General features: G+C 43.7%; 1 protein-coding gene across 1 annotated transcript in view; it reads left to right on the forward strand.

Moving 5' to 3' along the window:
• LOC102828502 (integral membrane protein DGCR2/IDD-like) overlaps positions 1-20,125 on the forward strand; it is a 149,951-nt gene extending 129,826 nt beyond the window's left edge. The window contains exons 6-9 of the mRNA XM_006874055.1: positions 10,276-10,479; positions 16,230-16,382; positions 17,419-17,655; positions 19,869-20,125. Coding sequence (XP_006874117.1) covers positions 10,276-10,479; positions 16,230-16,382; positions 17,419-17,655; positions 19,869-20,125 — 851 coding nt within the window. The remainder of the gene's footprint in view (positions 1-10,275; positions 10,480-16,229; positions 16,383-17,418; positions 17,656-19,868) is intronic.
• Positions 20,126-21,091: the final 966 nt, after the last annotated feature.

Consider the following 21,091-nt stretch of genomic DNA (forward strand, 5'->3'; position numbering starts at 1 on the left):
GAGAGACCAATGAACAGATACCAGAAAAAAAGTGTCCACACCTTTGTCTCCATGGTTCTGTCAGGCGTCCGTGGCTGCTCTGATCCTTCCCTCACTTGGTCTCGCCCAAGATGGCGGCTCCAGAAGCAGTGGAACGTCTTGAATTAGAAGCAATGGAGTTCTTGCTTCTGCTACAAATTCCCCTGGCTGTAAGCTTTCCAACCTTCTATATTCCTTTATATGTGGTTCAGAGTTCTGGCACCATCTCCTGAGCCTGGTTGGGCCAGTATTCTGTGTTGTTGCTGATGGAACTCTTCACTGCAATTCCACCCTCTCTGCCTTCTTGTTTGTTTTCCTTACACTATTGTTCTTCAGTACCATCAAGTCACTTCTGACTCATAGTGATAGAGTTCTCAAGGAGCAGCTGGTGGGTTTGAACCACTGACCTTGTGGTTAGCAGTTCAGTGCTGATCCTATAGCATACAGCATCACACTAGGACTCCTTCAATGTGTTGTTAAATGTCATCGAGTTGGTTCCGACTCATAGGATTTCCAAGGAGTGGCCGGTGAATTTGAACTGCTGGCCTTGCAGTTCAAACCCTTGAAGTTGAGTACTTATCCTGCAGCACCATACCAGGACTCCCTTTAATACATAATAATCCAGTAATAAAGTGAAGGGTCCCCAAAAAAGAGGAAGACCCTCAATGAGATGGATTGACACAGTGGCTGCAACAATGAGCTCAAACATAATGGTTGTGAGGATGGTGCAGGACCAGGCAGTGTTTTGTTCTGTTGTCCATAGGTTCTCTATAAGTTGGAACTGACTTGAAGGACATTTCATCACCACAACTACCACTGTAAAGTAGTGCTCGTCTGTTATTACAAACCATTGTATATGCATCAAAATTTCCATATAATAGCCCTTACAGGTTTTGGTTAATAACTGTGGGTTGTATAGGTCATCATCAACCAAGGGACTTCCTATATTTCTTTTACTCAGCATTTGTGTTACCCTGCTGGTTTGAGTGGTGGGGGGGATATTTTCTGATGTTCTGATTCAGCTTCAGTCTTAAGCAGACACAATGCATAAGTGCTTGTGCCCCTTCTCTTTGTAGTTCTGGAACCAGCACAGTAGGTTTTCACCAGGGCCAAAAAGGCTTCAGGTGTGTTCTATTGAAGGTGATGGTCTTAGGGAAGCTGGCGTTTAGTTTCCTAGAAATGGAGCGATCTGTGTCATTGATTTGAGGAACACATTTTGTTTTCTTTGGTGGGTTCTGAGTCAGCAAAACAGTAGGAAAGCTTACCAGCACTGACCATGTTCTGACCAATCTGGGCCAGGTGCTGCCAAAGTTGTGGTTTGCTCTCCAGAGCTGATGGCTGCAGATTGTGAATCAGTTTTGTTGTCATGTGTGGACTGGCCTGTGTCCCTTTGCATATTTATGGAATCTACCAGGTGTGTCCTTCATAGTGCATCACATCACAAAAGCACAAGATGTCGCTTTACCCCAGCAATGCTGATGTTAACTTTGGTCACTGGGTTAAAGTGGTGGCTGCCAGTGTTTCTACTGTTAAGTTCTACTTTTACCTTTTAAAATTCATATAAGTAATTTGTGGGGTGGTATGAGAGAGCTCTGATGCCATAGTGGTTATGAATCAGCCAGTTAACCTCAAAGTCAGCAGTTCAAAACTGCCAGCTGTTTTGCAGGAGAAAGATGAGGCTTTCTGCTCCCATAAAGATTTATAGCCTCGGAAACCCTATACAGGGTTGCTGTGAGTCAGAACCAACTCTATGGCACATAACCACCTGCATCAAACTGTGAGGGTAACTAAAATATTGTCATAAAATTATAGACGCCATTACTAAATAAAAATATCAAAATGGGAAGCTTTTGTTTTTGACATTGCCTCCATCTAGCTCTGTACACTGATGGTGGTGTTTCTATCTCTCTAACCCTTCCACAAGAATTCTGTGTGCTTCAACTTATACCATGTCAAAATGGCACTTTGGGGCATCCTCGAGGGACTCAAACTATGTTCCTTTTTTTAGTGTTCTTTGAACTTGGGATAAAAAGAAGTCTGAAGAAGTAAGGTCAGGGCTGTAGTGTGGATTGGTAAGGTTTCTTAGCAGAATTCTCATAGAACAGTCCTTGCTCTCCTCAAAAAATACACAGGTACATTGTCATGATGGAAAACAATCCCTCAGCATAACTTTCCTCACCTTCAGGCATCTTTAGCCCCCATGATCATCTTGTCTTTCAAAAAATCTATCAAGATTATTGTTTTGAGACTCGCCTGGAGAGGCTAGAAGAACAGAAGATACTTTTTGAAAGAAAGACCGACAGGAAACAGTATAGGCAGACCGACTGATTACTACAAGAACAAGCAAGTTGCTTGCCCAGGAGACATCAAGGCAAGTGGTCGGGTCCCTCAGAGCAAACCCCATTCAAAGACTAAGAATCAATGGGAAAACACACTCTGATTGGTGACCATGTTCGTCACCGATTAGGGGAAGTAAGGGAAAAACAGCAGTGAAGCTGCAAGCTAATCCCTACAATGTTCAACAGACTCCTGTGAATTTGGGTGGAGACCTGGTTGGCCAGCAGTGTGGCAAGACCTGGGGACCCTTGGGCCCAGAGTCAGTGACATAGCCACAGAGGACTAGAATGGCGAGTGAAGCATCCAGCCGATAAGAAGAGAGGGCATATGCACAAGAACACCCACACTTGCAGATAATACCCACTTGACCTGGCTTCAACAACTTGGATGATCAGAGCTCAACCAGAAGAAGAAAGAAGAGGAAAAAAAGAGTAGTCTGATAGAATTTGATGAACTTGACCTACACCTGTGGATGCAGTAACTCAAAAGAGGGAATAAATCCTTACAGCAAGGATCATTCCCACCCCCTCCATACACAGAGTAGACAGGGATGGGCAACTTGGACATTGGATACCCAAAATAGTGCATCAGGACTGCTTGTGAGGGGTGGAAATGTAAAGGTAGACATTTTGTAGCAAGGAGGGGAGTGGAGGTCCCTGGGAACATCAAGGGAGAAGAGCAGAGAGCAGGACCTTATCCAGAGAAGCAGTGATGCCTGAGATGGAGGCAGAGACGAAGACATGGAGAGATGGAGCAGCTGGGAATGTTAAACACAGAGAGAGAGAGGAGCTGTGTGCTGAAAACTGAGGGGCAGGCTTGTAGTGTATACCCTTTGGTTGATGATGCATGGAGGGGATTGTAACCATGGGAATGAAACGATGTATGATAGGATGAATGTAAAACTAATGTTCTCCCATGTAAACTATCACATAATTCACAATAAAACATTAAAATAAAAAGAAATAAAGGAAGAAAAAAAAAAACATAATGCATTTGGCCAAAAAAAAAGATTATTCCTTTGAGATTTCCAAAAAAGTCACCATAACCTTCTGAGCTGACTTCTTTGAGCTTTTTATTATGAATTGAGTCACGTTTAGCAGCGCCAGATCATCAGTTTTACATTCAATAAATGTACTTTGCTTCATTACAATAATTACAATCCCCTTTGTGTACCATGGATAATTAAAAATACTTATCTCTATTTACTTTAATATTGTCTCTTGCTACCTTCATCTTTCCTTTGCTAACCTCCTTCTTACCGTATATTGCCTGTCATAACACCCATTTTAACATGTGTCTACCCTCTAGTTCATAGGTAATTTTCCCTCCTCCCACCCTGTAGCCATCAGATTGTTTCTTTATCAAGTAAACATTTTCTTAACTTTTTTTCACCTTTTTATTGTGAATTGAGTGAAGATTTATAGACAAAACCATCCAGTTTACATTCAACAAATCATACACCTTGTTTCATCACAATGATTACAGTCCCCTACCTGCAACAACAGTTATCCTACTTCCTCCTTGTGGTTCCCCATTTACATCTTTCGTTTTACAAATGGACAAAGCAAAAATACAAGATGCACACATACAAACCAAGATATATACTCATTAAAATGTCTAAAGGGGACTCTGCAAGCCAGCCTTACTCAGTCCATGGGCCTACAGCCACTCTGTTTCTTAACTTTTTACATTGATCTCATACAATGTTGGTCCTGTTGTGATTCATTAATTTCATTAAGCATAATGTCCTCCAGGTTCATCCATGTTGTGAGGTGTTTTACAGATTCATTGTTATTCCTCAACATTGCGTTTGTTTAACCATTCTTCTATTGATGAGCATAAGTCTGTCTCCATCTTTTTGATGTGTCTCTTGTAAATTACATATTGACGGATTCTTTTTTCTTATCTATTCTACTCTCTCAGTCTCTTGATTGGTGCATATAATCTATTTACATTCAATGTAATTATTGATAGGTATGAATTGATTGCTGTCTCTTTACTGTGTGTCTTTTCATGTGTGTGTCTGTTGATGTTGGTTTCTTTGTTCTACATAATTTTCTGTGCTTGAGTTCATTTTATTTGTGAGTTTTCTTTGTATTTTACTTCTGTTGTGTCACTAAATGTTTCTGATTTTCATCTTTTTAAAAAAAATTTTGATATGCACATGTGTTCATTTTCTTTGAAGTTACCCTGCAGTTTATTAATATTTTTCCCTATTTAAAACAGTCCATTTTGTCTTGAAATCTACTTGACTTCCTTGCAGTTCTGTATCTGCACTATCCCCTCTATGCTTTTTTAGTTGACTTCAGTATAAATTGATGTCTCTGGTTCCTTGTTTTCAGTCTTATAGGTTTGTTTTACTTTTAATACTTCTATATGACAAGTAAGCATTGTACTGTGAACCACAAGGTCTGTGGTTTGAATCTATCAGCCACTCTGCAAGAAGAAGATGATGAGGCTTTTTGTTCCCTTGAAGATTTACAGACCCCTGAAAGTCAGAACTGATTCGACATCACTTAATAACAGCAACAACATATCTGGATTGAGTTCTGGATGATTGTTGTCCTGTATGGTAATCTCAGGTTATTGTATGCTATTGTTGGTTCTCAGTCCAAAGAGTATCCTTTAGCAAAATTATATAAAGTTGGTCTTGTTATTTCAAATTCCTTTCATTTCTGTTTATCAGGAAATGTCCTAATTTTGCCATCATATTTTAGGGACAACTGTGCTAGGTATGATTCTTGGTTGGCAATTTTTATCTTTCAGAGTTTTGTATATGTAATCCCATTGCTCTCTTGCCTGTATGGCTTCTGCTGAGAAATCAAGAGCTTAGTTCTCCTTTGTAGGTAATCCTGTTCTCAGGATTCTTTGGTTTTGGAGAGTTTATGATATGTTTTAGTGATTTTCTTTTGGGGTCTATCCATCTTTGGGTTCGTTCAGCTTCTTGATTGTTTGTCTTCTCATCTTTCATGATGTTACGGAAAGTTTTCTTTCAACAATTTTTACATGTTTTTAATCGTCTCGTCCTGTTCTGAAATTCTGATCACCCGTAAGATGTTCCTCTTCACGGTGTCCCGCATAACTCTTAGGCTTTCTTAGGATTTTCAATTCTTTTTTCTGATTGTCCTAGCATACTAGTATTGAGAGGTTTATCTTCAAGATCACTAATTCAAGCTTCCATTGATTCTTATTTACTCCTTTGCCTTTTCAATGTATTGTCCATTTCTGAGATCTTATTATTAATCTTCTGAATTTCTAATTGAAGATTTTGTATTGTTTTAAAATTTGCATTAATTTCTTTTGTTTGTTCTTGTAGTGTTTTCCTAAATTTATCTCGTTTTTTCTATATTCTCCTTGCTTTCCTCAATCTTTCTATTGAGCCTTTGAAGGTACCTGATACCATTCTTTTGAATTCTTTTTCAGTTAATTCCATTACCTTTTCTTCTTCAGAAATGTTTTCTGGTTCTGCATCATTTGTTTGAGCCATTTTTGTGTCTTCCTGTGACCTAAAATTGTCTTGTTTCTGGGCATTGTGGGGTTGTCAATATTTGTATTTATTTAATGATTGTAGGTTGGTAGGCTCTCATCAACTGTCTCCAGTGGTTGTAATTAGAGAATAGAGATATGTACATTGTTCTTGTTTGCTGTTCATGCCCTCACTTTAGGGTGGGTTTGGTTAGTGTTGGCTGCTATCTATTATTGATCATGTGGCATAGAAGCTTGGTGTACTGGCTTTTTGCCCAGCGGGTGGAGCTGCAGAGGGTACTGAGCTATATGGGCAAGGTTTTTGCCTGTTGTTGGATAGGAAAGAGAAAACCCCTCCTCCTCACACACCAGAAAATAAAAGAGAATAAACAAACAAGGAACCAACAATGAAAAGATAAAACAATAAAAAGGAGGAAAAAAAATAGGCAGCAGCAAGAAAAAAAGAATGTAATAACTCTAAAGATATAGGAGGAACAGGGAAATGGAGCTGTAAGAGAGAAAAATAAAAGAAAAACGTAATTTAAAAAAAAAAACACACGTTGTTGTTGTTAGATGCCGTCAAGTCGGTACCGACTCATAGCCATCCTATATGTACAACAGAACGAAACACTGCCCGATCCTGGGACAACCTCACAATTGTTGCCACACTTGAGCCCATTGATGCTGCCACTTTGCCAATCCATTTCACTGGGAGTCTTCCTCTTTTCCTCTGACCCTCCACCTTACCAAATATGATAACCTTCTCCAGAGACTGGACTCTCCTGACAATATGTCCGAAGTATGAGAGATGAAGTTTGGTCATCCTGGCCTCCAAGGAGCACTCTGGCTGCACTTCCTTCCAACACAGATCTGTTTTTTCTTTTGGCAGCCCATGGTGCGTTCAGTATTCTCTATCACCATAACTCAAAAGCATCAATTCTTCTATGATTTTCCTTATTCACTGTCCAGCTTTCACGTGCATATGAGGCTATTGAAAATACCATAGCTTGGGTCAGGTGCACCTTAGTCCTCAAGCTGACATCTTTGCTCTTCAACATTTTAAAAAGGTCTTGTGCAGCAGATTTGCCTAATGTAATATGTCCATGAGTGATGATAATTGATCCAAGAAGAATGAAGTCCTTGACAACTTCAATATTTTCTCCATTGATAGAATGTTGTTTTTAATTAAAAAACCACACACACACATAAGAATTGCTAAAAAGGAAAAGTACAGGAAAGTGTAGCTATAGAAAAAAAAATAAGGTGGAAAATAAAAGAAAGCAAAATGAAAAACCATTTAGAAACAGCAGAGAGAGGGAAGATGAAAAGAGAACATAGAGAGTTGTTGTGTGATGTTTAGTCGGTTCCAACTCATAGCGACCCTGTACAGGGTTTCTGAGGCTATAAATCTTTACGGTAGCAGAAAGCCTCATCTTTCTCCCGCGGAACAGCTGGTAGTTTCGAACTGCTGACCTTGACGTTCACAGCTCGATTCTTAACCACTACGCTACCAGAGCTCCTAGTAAAGAAAAATTAAAAGGAAACAAGAGGGCAAATGAGAAACAGAAGGATAAAAGGACAACAATGTTGATAGAAAAAAAATTCAAGGGAACTGGAAGAGAAGAAGGAGAAAGAATAAAGAAAAACAATGAAACAAAAGAAAAAAAAAAAACCAAAAGCTTTAACAACAACAAAAAAACACACCACACAGTATAGCTGTTGAACCCAGAGAGAAGACTCTTGGGGGCTCCTGCAAGCCAAGGAGTTCAAGAGATGGGTGTGGGAGGGATGTGACAGCAAAGTTTCTGGCCTTAGATGGAGTTCCTGGCAGTCTCCTTTTCTATGTTAAGGGCACTCAATCTATAAGTAGTTCGTGGAGGCATTTGATGGAGCTGGTTTCAGTGTCTGTTAGGACCACAGGGCATCTGGGGGCAAGGTGACTGGTTAAATGCCGAATTGGTTGCTTTGTGAGTTCTATAAGTCTGGAGCCAAGGCCGCCTGAATCCAGGCACCAAGTGACACAGATGGCCCCTGCTTCACATTGGCATGACTCCAGATACGACTCCAAACTCCTGGAGAGTGAGGTCTGAGCTGGGAGTGGTTTAGGGTGGGAGGTGACTACATCTCTGGTCATCAGCGGAGTGTGGGGTAAAAAGGAATCACATCTGTCCTGTCTCATGTGTGAATGTGTGCTCTGCCAGGCCACCTTCTGTTGCCAAAGCTGTTCCCAGGATGGCCGTGCCTCTTCTGACTGGCCATTCCCCAGACTGTCTCCCTGTTTCTCTGTTACTGCTCAGCTTCTCTACCCAGCATGTACTGAGTCCCTTTCTGTAACCATTCCTCTGAAGGGCAGGGGTCCACCATTCTCATCTGTGTCTGCTTCATTTACTCTTTCGTATCTTTGTTACAGAGGGCGATCATGTAGTGCATCTAATCCTCCATCTTGCCCAAAGTGCCACTTAAACACATTTTGTTTAGAATAAATTCATGCGCATATAAACTGTAATCCTGTTAGCAATACTTTTAACTTTGAGACTGTGTTAAAAATCTTGTTCCTTATCAAACTTGTACATTGAGTGTAGCAGCCATTGATGATTTTCTAACTCCATTATTCCTCTTTATTTAGTAATTGGCATTCTCTTGTATGGGTAAGTTTTTCAGTCTTCCCCCCATTTATTTATCTTCATTAGTATAGACTCAGCGATTTTTTTTTTTTAAACCACATCTCATTTACTAGGATGAATAGAACAAAAAGATAACTAATTCAAATAATAACAGGTGTTTAAGAGGATATGTAGAAATTGGAAACTTCATACATCATTTGTGGGAATGCAAAATCTCACAGTCGTTTTGTAAAACAATCTGATGGTTCTCAAATGGCTAAATGTAGTAATAAGCAAAATGTGATGAATACCTACAATGGAATGCTGTACAACCATAAATAACAATGAAGAGTCCTTAAAACACCTTATTCCGTAGATGAATCTGAAAGACATACATGGTTGGTGGTTATGTACTGTGGAGTCGGTTCTGACTCATAGCAACCATGTACAAGGTTTCCAAGGCTGTAAATCTTTATGGGAGCAGAAAGTCTTATCTTTCTCTCGTGGAACAGCTGGTAGTTTCAAACTGCTGTTCCTGAGGTTAGTAGCCCGATTCGTAACCACTACACTACCAGAGCTCCTTACATAGACTGAGTGAAATAAGTGATCACAAAAGGGCATTATCTCATTTTAATAAAAAGGCATAAATATGTATACATACACAAACCAGTGTTCACTGGTAGTTAACAGGGATGAGTGGGTGGGGAGACAGGAAATCATACTTTACATGGTATCTATTCAGTTATGAAGTTTTTGGCAACTTCAATATTTTCTCCATGTATCATGATGTTGGAGTCCTGGTATGGCACTATGGTTTAATGCGCTGGACTGAGAGGTTGGCATTACAAGCTCACCAGCTGCTCCTCAGAAACCATATACAGGGCCACTACCAACTCAACGGCACTTAACAACAATCATTATTTATTGGTTCATTGGTGAGGATTTGTGTTTTATTTGCATTGAGGTGCAATCCATACTGAAAACTGCAGTCCGATCTTTATCAGTAAATATTTCAAGTTCTCTTTGCTTCCAGCAAGCAAGGTTGTACCATCTGCATATCACAGATTGTTAGTGAGTCTTCCTCCAGTCTTAGTACCATGTGCTTCCTCATATAATCCAGCTTCTCAGATTCCTTGCTCAACTGAGTAAGTATGGTGAAAAGATACAACCCAGGGACACACCTTTTCTGATTTTAAACCATTCAGTATCCTCTTGTTTGATTTTAAACTTTTTATTGTGAATTGAGTGAAGGGTTACCAACACGGACTCAATTTTTTTTTTTTTTTTAACTTTTTAGTGTGAACGGAATGAAGGCTTACAGAGCCTTCAGTTTTCCTTTTTGTTTCTTGTCATTGATTGCAATCCCCTCAGTGTAACATCATTTATCCCACTTCCTCCATGTTTTACGTTTCCATTCCTCCTTCTTTCATAACTGTTCTGAATCATTAAATGGAAAGCTGATTTGCTCTGTAAACTTTCATCCATTTCATGAAAGAAAGTTTGTTGTTGTTGTTAATTAAAATTAAGCAAGTAATATTAATTTTGAAAATAAACAACTTCTTCATGCACTTTCCCCCTGAGATCCAGTGTTCTTCTTTTCCCTGCTCCCCCGGCTCAGTAGCGAGCCTGGCCAGGTGTGCATGGTCCTTTTGAGTTTTCAGCTGCTCCCTGAAGAGGTGCTGCAGTTTATAGAAGCCTAGCACTAGGAGGTCTCAGACACAATCTTGCCAACTCCTCAGTTGTCCTGACCACACTCAGGCCCACGTGGGGAAAATAAAGACAGTTCCTAGCTCTGAGTCCGCTGTATCTGTTCTTCTGGTAATGCATATGTGTACATGTTTGTTTTCTGCAGGCCAGACGTGTGTGGACATCAAAGACAACGTGGTGGATGAGGGCTTTTCCTTCACTCCCAAAGGGGATGACCTGTGCCTGAGCTGTACCTGTCATGGTGGGGAGCCAGAGATGTGTGTGGCCGCCCTCTGTGAGCGACCCCAGGGTTGCCAGCAATACCTCAAGGACCCCAAGGAGTGCTGCAAGTTCATGTGTCTGGATCCAGGTGAGATTGATGCTGGATTCCAAGTCTGCCCCTTTGTTCAGGGACAAAGTCTAGCGTAAGGACTCTTTGGAGCTCTTGGTATGCGATGTAGCAGCCACTGCTGCTTTGCAGAGCTGACTCAGAGGCTTTGACGCCACTGTGGTAGGCATGTGTTTCATATGACCTAGTATCCTTGGACTGCTGCTTCTCAACATACAGGTAAAAAGTTTTGTTCACAAGTTCTAGCCTCACAGATCCACTGTAACTGATGCATTCAAACCTGTCTTTTCCTTTTAAGATTCAGATGTTCATGAAAAAATTTCATTCCATTTGTCCATGAATTTTTTGAAGCCCTTTCATATGTTCATGAATTCTAGTTTTCATAATATGATGTTTGTGGAGAGTAATGACAATTTTTATTGCTTATAGTCATCAACTTTCACTGTTGGAATCTTCAAGAAAACAATGATTTATTACCCCCAGTTTCAAAATAAACCTCCTCCCCACTGGGTGGAGCTGTACAGGTGGACCCTACTTAGAGATCTGATCTCTCTAGATCACTCTTTTGCGTCAACTTCCAAAAATAGAGGAGTCCACATGACCCCCTGAAGGTCACTATCAGATTGCAATGCATGTATAATTGCTACACTAGTGCAGTTGATTGCTTTGTACGAATTCAACATCTTAAGAAAAGTCAATCAAAAGCAGACTAAATCAGAAGAACATGAACTTACTTTTTCCTTGGATGTCTCAGAGTGAAAGTGACAATGAGTGGTGGGATTTGTGGAGATTCCTCAGCTCGTGAGCCCTGTTACAAGGAGAGATTGGTTTGCCTGGGGCTTTTAGAAGGAAACAGTGGGGCCTGGTTGTGAGGTCCAGCACAATGCACTGTTCCAGTGTGAAGTGTTGGAAAGTGTCCTTCAGAATCTGTGTGTGAAGCATAGCAGGAGTGGATACTCTGGCACATATATCTTCAAATGTGCAATGGGCTGCAGTGAGCATACAGGTCATATTTGCAATGGAGTCCCCAAGAAGACATAGAACTGGAGACTGGTACAAGGGGCTTCTCAGAAGGTTGACCACATTCTGTGTGATTGTGTAGGTTACATTCCTGCAGGACTGTGGATCCTGGTTGGGTGCTTCCCAACTTTCCTCTACCCCAGCCACATCACCTTGAAACTCCTGATCCCACATCTTATATGACTATCAGAATCTGTCTCCTACAATCCCTATGTCCTAGATTTCTAGTTCATTGTCTTGAGAAATTTCCTAGCACTGCCTTGCACTCTGCTCCAGCTTTGTAATCAAGACCAGATGAATGGAATGATAATCTATCTGAGTATGTGGAGCCTCTTAGGGTTCACCTTTCAGCAGAACAGGGCCCTCAAGGGGACTTTAGCCTTGCCCAGTGCTGCTGCAGGCCCACTCTCTTGCTCAGCAATATTCAGCTCTTTCTCTTGCTCTGCAGGCAGACTTCTTTCTTCTGAGAAGTACTCACACTACACCCAGGCTGGAGATGCTGCCCCTAGAACTAGAGACACTGGAAATTGTATTTCAGATGTTAGCCTTTCAAGGGTCTCTTCCAACTAGGCCAGGGTGTCTATCCTCACCACCTCTTGCCAACCTACTTAGCTTTGTACAGAAGGCCAAGCCACTGCAGATGGCAAAAAGATGCCAAAAGGCATCCAGACTGGAAGGGAAGAATGAAAACTGTCTCTTTTTGACAACCACATAATTATCTACATAGGAAATCCAAAAGCGTTTACAGAAAAGTCACTAGAAGCCATAATTGTGTTGCATAAGATCTCTAGTTACAAGATACTATTACAAAAACAATCTGTCAGTTTTACACCATACACAAAAACTAATTCAAAATGCATCAAGGACCTACATGTTAAATCTAAAACCATAAAGTTCCCAGAAGAAAATTCAGGAGCAGAGCTTTGGGACCATTGTAGATTGTCAATACAATAATGAATGTATGAGCAATAGAATACAAAATAGGTAACTGGAACCTCATAAAAGTTAAATACAATGGGGTTCTATTCTTACGACTCCATTGTAAGTAGTTCTGAACAAAGTTGAATGCCTCTTTTTTCTCTTTATATTTCATTATTGCCTTTTTAGTCTCTCTCTCTACATATCTATATGTATATATATACATACATTTATATGTATGTATACACATACTTTTGTTATTGTTAAGTGCTGTTGAGTTGGCTCCAACTCATAGTGACCTATACAGAGTTTCCAAGGAATGGCTGGTGAGATTGAACCACCAACCTTGTAGTTCAAACCATCCTAGCGGTCGAGTGCTTATCATACATTGTTATACATATATACATACATAGACTCTTGGTGTGGCGCTATAGGATCAGCACTAGACTGTAAGCCATAAGGCCAGCAGTTCAAGTTCACAAGCCACTCCTTAGAAACCCTATACAGGGTCACTATGAGTTGGAATCAACACTTAACAACAACAGAACACTGGTGTGTCGGTATGGGTTAATGCGCTGGACTGTAAAGTCAGTTTGAACCTCAAGGTCAGCAGTTCAAGCTCACCAGCTGCTCCTTGGAAACCATGTACAAGTTCGCTTTGGGTCGGAACCAACTCGATGGCACTTAACATCAATAACAATAGCCGTCGAAGTCATTCTAACTCATATTGACCCTATATGGAGTTTCCAAGGAGATGCTGCTAGGTTTGAATCACTGACCTTGCAGTTAGCAGTCCAGTACTTATCCTTCAATGCCACACCAGGACTCCTAACTTTTATTATCAGTATCTTTATAAATTTGATCTTTGTCTTTGGGGGTTGGAAACATTACATATAAACATCAACAAATTATGCACTGTAACATTGTATATAATACATATTACTAACAGTAAGATTGGGGGGGAAATCCACAGTTGTTAAATGCAGTTCATTGTAACTCTAGTATGTTGTAAGTCTGGCACTACCTGTATGTATGCTCATCAAAAAATTTAGTCGTAACAATAAAGAATCAACCTTGGAAAATATCTTGGTAAATGATTTAATTGATAAGTATCTGATGTCTAAAATATATATAACTTAACAACAAAAAGACAATTTAATCAAAAACTGGGCAAGGGACATGAACAAACACTTCACCAAAGAGAATATTCAAATGGTTAATAGACACTTGAAAAGATGCTCAACATCATTAGCCATAGAGAAATGCAGATCAAAACCACAATGAGATTATAACTTTTCAGTTTAGGAGCTGAGGTCCCTGGGACCATCAAGGGAGAAGAGCGGAGAACAGGAGCCTACCCAGAGAAGCAGTGATACCTAAGATGGAGGCAGAGACGATGACGTGGAGAGATGGAGTAGTTGGGGACTTTGGACACAAAGAGGGAGAGGGACTGTGTGCTGAAGACTGAGGGGCAGGCTTGTAGTGTATACCCTTTGGTTGGTTGATGATGCATGGAGGGTATTGTAACCATGGCAATGAAATTATATATACGATATGATGAATGTAAAAGTAATGTTCTCCCATGTAAACTATCACATAATTCACAATAAAACATTTAAAAAAACCACCACAATGAGATACCATTTCTTTCCCACTAGAAGGCTAAGTGGTGCTGTGAATTAATGTGCTAGACTGCAAAGTTGGTTTGAATTGCAAGTTCAGCAGTTCAAGCTCAACTAGTTGCTACTTGGAAACCCTATACAGGGTCACTGTGGGTTGGAACCAACTCAACAGCACCTAACAACAGAAGACTAAGATAAAATGGTGGAAATAACAAATGTTGACCAGGATGTGGAGAAATAAGATGTAGTTGCATTGCTAATGGGGATACAAAATGGTACAGCTGTTGTGGAGAACAGTCTGGAGGTTCCTCAGAAGATAGAGGTAGAGCTGCCATGTTGTTGTTAAGTGCTGTCAAGTTGATTCTGACTCATAGAGACCCTATAGAGAGAGAGTTTCCGAGGCTTTAAATCTTCACAGGAGCAGAAAGTCTCATTTTCTCCAGCAGAGTAACTGATGGGCTTGAACCATGTCATTCACAGCCCAGTACTTACCATATGGAGCTACTACTTTTCCCCAGAGCTGCCATTTGACCCAGCAATTCCACTTCATGAGTATATACCCTAGGGATCTAATAGAAGTCACTTGATTGCAACACTATTCCCTGTAGCAAAAAGATAAGAAACGACCCAAGTACCCAACAGTGGGTGAATGCTTAAGTAAAATGTGATACATGCATACAATGGGACACAAGTTAAGTGCCATTGAGTCACTTCTGACTCATACCAACCCACTGTAAGGAAAGCTGATGGGTTTGAACCACCAACCTTTTGGTTAGCAGTTGAATGCTTATCCTACATCACAATGTGGAACGCTACTTAGTGATAAAGACAAATGAATTCCCAAAGCGTATTACAGTGTGGATTAACCTGGACGACATTATGTTAAGTGATAGAATTCACCCACAAAAAAATTCAAATATTATATGTTCTCAGTCTTCTAGGTAAATATACAGACACTGATGTTTATTAATGGTTACCCGGGTGCCTCAGAAACACTGTGAGTTGGAACTGACTGGATGACACTTAACAACAACAACAGGGGAAGGAAGCAGGGAGAAGTACCCCTTAGGTAGTAATCACTTTTTGTTTATTGCATTGGGAAAAATGGCACTGGTTGTAATGGGTGGAGTTTGACCTACATGGCTGATGTAAAACTGATGTCAGTATGCTGTACATAGGGAAAAGGAATGAATGGACAAATGGTAGGTTTTGTATAATTATGCAACAATAATACAACCAAAAAGGGGGGCATAGTACAGATACAGATAATTTGACATGTGTAATCACCTCAAATGGAGTCCTGGTGTGGCACTGTAGGTTAATGTGCTACAAGGTAGGTTTGAACCCCAGCATCAGTGATTCAAGCTCACCAGTTGCTCCTTGGAAACCCTAAACAGGGTCACTATGGGCCAGAACCGACTCAACAGCACTTCACAACAACAATCACCTCATATAAATGGAGAAAAGATTGAAATTGTCAAAGACTTCATTTTGCTTGGATCCAGTCTCACCATTCATGGATGTATCAGTCAAGAAATCAAACAACATATTGCATTAGGTACATCGGACTAAGTTGTGCCTAACCCAAGCCATGATATTTTCAATAACCTCATATGCATATGAAAGTTGGATAGTGAATAAGGAAGACTGTAGAAGAATTGATGCATTGGAGTTACGGTGTTGGAAGAGAATATTGACAGTACCATGGACTGCCAGAAGAACAAACAGGTCTGTGTTGGAAGAAGTGCAGCCAGAATGCTCCTTGGAAGCCAGGATGGCCAGACTTTGTCTCTCATACTTTGGACGTCCTATTATGAACGTCCAAAGAAGGGACACAGTTACTGGAGAAGGATATCATGTTTGGTAAAGTGGAGGGTCTTTCTTCATCTGTTTCTCTGTTCTTTTGAAGTTATCACAAGGTTCTTGATTTTGAACTGTTTTATTATTAACATACGAAGAAGCTTCAAAATGTTTATGGAAAAATGGAATTAAAAATGATGGAAGTTTTTCCCACAAGCCTTAGAAGACCCCCTCATATATCCTGAGAGATGGTCAGACTTAAATCTGGCAATCGACATGCCCTTACCACATCACTTCCTTGACATTCTGTCCCATACTGAACATGGGGGTATGGGGTTGGGGGTCATGGCATTGTGCCCACTGAGACTTTTCCATCTAAGAGCCGGCATTCTCCCTCTTTTTATGGGACAGACGGTAACAGCTTGTTCGACTCAATGGCCAGTGGGATGCGTCTGATTGTCAGCTGTATCTCCTCCTTCCTCATCCTGTCCCTGCTGCTCTTCATGGTCCACCGGCTGCGCCAGAGACGCCGCGAGCGCATCGAGTCCCTGATTGGAGCAAACTGTGAGTGAGTCCCAGCTGGTCCCCTGTCCATTGATGTCCACGTGGTAGCCCTGGGTCTGCCTGTACTTCAGGCTTTACACCCTCTAAAGTCAAGTGTGGTGCTGACTTTGCGGTATGGGGGTTAGAGGGATCAGGTGCAGGGAGGGTCTAGGGGAAGGAGCATGTCTGCCTCCCACCCCTGCAACCCTGAAGTGTGGGATTCCATGGCATTGTCCCCCACTCTGTTCCTGGGCTGGGTCTGCACGGCCCACCAATTATAGTCCCAGGCAAGTTAGAGCCAAGCTGAGGCCACAGGAGCATTAGGGTCACAGGAGCAGTACCAATTGCTCCCCACCTCTGTCCTCAGAGCCTTACAGGCAGGACGTGTTCCAGACGATGATTTTATCTCTTGTGGTGGTGGCCCGAGAAGTGAGTGTGGGCCCCTGGCCAGGAGGCAGAGCCCAGCAGAGCCTGCCTGAGTGAGCACCAGGAACTAGTTGCTACTAAGCCCTTGAGAATGTGGGCCAGCTCCTCAGCACCAGCTCTTTAGCAGTGCCCCATCCAGTCCTGGAGGCGCCTCCACAGAGGCCCTTGTGGTAAGAGAGGGTACCTGGTAGAGACGGGCCAGCAGGCGGAGGACCGAGCGTCTAGAGGGACCCATGAGGGAACACTGGGCCTGTTGCAGTTGGGTGCTTCCCTTGCCACTGTGGTTCTGCTCCTCACCCTGTGGGCCAGGCCAGCAGGGCTTTCTTGGGATTGCTTTCTGGTTCTCACTGAAACCTCCCTGGTGCACAACAGGGCTGCAGGCAGACAGACCTCCAGAGGTGGGTTGGATTCATGGGCGAGCCTTGTGGGAATGCTGGAGGTCATGGGCAGCCCCAAGTGGGGTATGGCAGTAGACCTGACCTGCTCTGATGCTGCATTGGATAGATACAGGGTAGGGCATGCAAGAAAGTAGCAGAACCCTCACTAAACGGGTGGGCCTAGGGTGAGGGTGTGCCCCCTTGGTCCGGTGCAAGACCCGGGGCTGCATCTTGTCTCTGCTTTCGATCCACAGTGCACCACTTCAACCTTGGTCGGAGAATCCCCGGCTTCGACTATGGCCCAGACGGGTTTGGCACTGGGCTCACGCCACTCCACCTCTCTGATGATGGGGAAGGGGGAGCTTTCCATTTTCACGACCCTCCCCCACCCTACACAGCTTACAAGTATCCTGACATCGACCAACCTGACGACCCACCACCACCCTACGAGGCCTCCATCAACCCAGACAGCATGTTCTATGACCCTGCAGGTACCTGCCCAAACTCCAGGGCAAGCACTGAGTCATTTGTCTGCATGTGCTCCAAAAGCTCGGGGTCTCCACAGTTGCAGAGGGCACTGTCACCCATACAGGAGCAAGCCTTTCACAGGGACACATCCCACCTCTACTGACAAGGATCAGCATGAATCAGATCCCAAATGGGTCCAGCCTCACCTTCCTTTGCTAGCCTGTCTTGTGGCATTCTCCATCCCAGCCTCAGCCATCTGGAGCTGGGCCAGAGCTCACTCATTAGATGAACTGCTGGCTCGTTCTGACTCCATGGGTTTGTTTACTGGCTAGAACAACTCACAGAGTTCAGGGCGAGGCTGCTATTCTATTGCCATTTTCTCACAATCAAAAAAGAAGCAAGGAGGTTTGTACAGTGAGGGCCAGAAGGAGTCACCATGTGAAGCTTCCATGTCGCAAAGGGACACAGTGTCCTCTGGAGAATAGATTTTCACTCTTAACCAACCAGAAAGTTCCATTTGGGGAACCAGGATTTTAGGGGCTTCAGCTCCTGGCCATGATAGGTCACATGAGACCTCTTGAGGCCCCCTGGTGATCTCTCTTGGTCTGATCAGCTCCTATTTATTAGTCTTAGAGGTGGTTGTGGTGTTTTAAGTGCTGTCAAGCTGATTTGGACTCAGAGCGACCCTGTATAGGATTTCTGAGGAATAGCTAGTGGGTTTGAACCGCCAAATCTGAGGTTAAGCAGTCCAGTGCTGATCCTATAGCACCACACTACGGCTCTTAGAGTTGATAGGGGCTTGGAAGATCCTAGAACTATGACCAAATGGTGATTCCACATCTCGTCACTTGTCCATAAGTGGGCCCTTCCTAGAACTGCAGGTAGGTCACCTGCCCACAGGCTCCTTCAAGGGCTGTATAAGTTGAGTCCATACCTGACAACCTATTAGTGAGCAGTCCTGCCCCAGAACACAGGTGGGTCACCTGACCACAGGCTCCTTCAAAGGCTACATGTGCAAATGAACTGTTGGAAGTTGTGCCAAGAGCCAGTGCTCACTGCCAAGCCCTGGTCACCTGGTGCAAGGGCTTCAGTGAGACCAGGGACCACCTCTTACTCCTCATCTTGAACACCTGTTCACTGAGCTTCCTTTGTGGGCACCCCCTCCTGAACCTCTTCCGTCAGCCAGACACTGAAGAGTGGGGAGGCTGCCCACAGCCTCTTGGCCAGGACTGAAGGAGCCAGTCCCAACCAGAGCCAAGGGCCAGGAGCTGACCAGCATGCAATCTGGTGAAAGACGAGGAACCATCAGACCAGGCCCCGTGTCAGGCAGCCACTCCATGAAATGAAAGAAAGTACTCGTTCTGCCACGTGGTGAACATGAGGACAGTTCCTCCCAGGCTTCAACGAAGAAATACCAGGGTTTCCACTCATCGGTCAGTCTCTGGGCTGCTCGGGGCATTAGTGCTTGGGCTCCTGTTGCTTCCTGCCCTATTGTGCAGTGTGACTGCCAACAGCACCCTGCCCCAAGAGCCAACCTATACTTATCTTATACCCCTCATCTGAGACTGCATGTGCTCCCAGGGAAGGGTCTCAGTCACATGTGTCCACTTGATTGGCCAGCACAACTCACCTAGATTTAACCAACAGACTTGGATGTGACCCCTGTCCTTGGGACTTTGACAAAAATACAGCCTAGCCTTAGTTGAGGTCAGAACTTTCTACATATGCCTGTGTGGCTTCTGAGGCCCTGCCTGCTCATGCCCAACTCTCACATGTGTGCCTCTTCCAGTCCCAATTCCTGGCCAGGAGTTGATCTGTTCATCTCTCCTTTCTGTCCTACCACTGGCTGCAGGGCTGCAGAGCCCATGTCAACTGACACATACTGGACCGTCCTCCATCATAGTTTGCCTTGTTATCCTTGGTCTGCATGACTCCATCAATTAGTCTATATACATACACACAGTCTTTTTAACACACACACTTGCAAACTCTCTAGTAGTGTGAACCATGGTTGCCTGCTTGAGCTGTGTCCCGGGCCTTGGAGGCAGGTGGGTATGTCCTGCAAGACAAATGGCAGAGCAGGCCCTCCCTGGATCAGGTGGACTTCCCAACCCACCCAGCAGCAGAGGGAGCATTTGGAGAGGAAGCATGTCCTTTGGTTCTGGCCAGTCCATCCTGCCTCCTCCATGCCATGCTCAGGGCCCTGTCTCTGATGTCCCCCTGTCTCTCCCTGCAGATGACAATGCCTTTGAGCCAGCAGAATCCAGCCCACCGGCCGTGGGGGACAGCAGCAGTGATGGGGCTTCGTCCCGGCACCTAGAGCAGCCTCTACCCTCTACGGGAACCCCTCTGGCATATCTGGAAGACTCGGCCGACAGCAGTAGTGCCCTGCTGGTGCCTCCTGCCCCCGTCCCAAGCGAGAGTACCCCTACCGCAGAGGCACTGCTGGGGCGCAGCCTGCACAGCTGCAGTTCCCTCAACACGGTGGTGTAGAGGCTGGTGTAGCTGCCCCCTCATGGATGTGAGCATCGTTTGCTATCCAGGAAACACAACTCACCATGGGAAACTTGCAGGGGCCCTTGGATTTAGCTTGAACCCAGCTCCACAATCACCAGCCCACCCAAATGTGTGTGTGTTTGCATGCACACACACATATGCAGAAACAATGCCAACTTCTTGGGAGGAGCAAGGACATGCCACCAGAAGTCCTTGAGGCTTCACAATCATGATTAGCTTTGGTCACTGTCTTTTTTCTTTTTAAATGGCCAAAGAAAGACATAAGTTTGCTCACATCGCACATTCTAGGGGTAGGGAACATAAAGGCCTCCAAGGCAGTGGCTCCAGAATCAAACCAGACATGTCTTTGGTGAGCTTACTTCTCCAGTGAGCCATCTGGAGTGGAGCAGGTCACCAGCCACCTGAACAAAGCCTCACAAGATACTGCTGGGTTCAGAAGGACAGCTCCAGATGCTAAAGCAACTGCCAGCATCACGTGAGCCATGGGTTTGCATCAAACAGGCAGGCTTTGAATGTACTCCAATGGCTGCTTGGGAGACAGTCCCCACAAGTCCAGCTGTAAGCATCCTGTCACCCTGCCCTGGGTTGGAGACTGGCCTAGGAGTGTGGAAGGAGTGCAAGCTCCCCTCTTGCTTGTCCACTCTCCCGACATTTTGTTTTTCCTCCAACATCACCCACTCCAGAAGGCTCTGCATTTGGGCTTGAAACCCTAAACCATCATTGTGAAGTCCTGGTCCTGGACCCTTTGCTGGGGATCGAAACCAAACTGGCTCCCTTCTGCAACCTGGAGCCCTGCCTCCTCTTGTCTTAGCTCTGGGCCTTACCTCCCCCCACTTACCTCGTTTGTGCCATGAAGGGTTGTGTCTTCAAAGGAGGGTGACTTCAGTGAACATCCTGAGTTGTTCCTGCCTCCTCAAAGTCCTCTTGTTACATACTCCCTCT

This window comes from Chrysochloris asiatica, unplaced genomic scaffold (assembly GCF_000296735.1).
Source record: "Chrysochloris asiatica unplaced genomic scaffold, ChrAsi1.0 scaffold00260, whole genome shotgun sequence".
Taxonomy (NCBI): Eukaryota; Metazoa; Chordata; class Mammalia; order Afrosoricida; family Chrysochloridae; genus Chrysochloris; species Chrysochloris asiatica.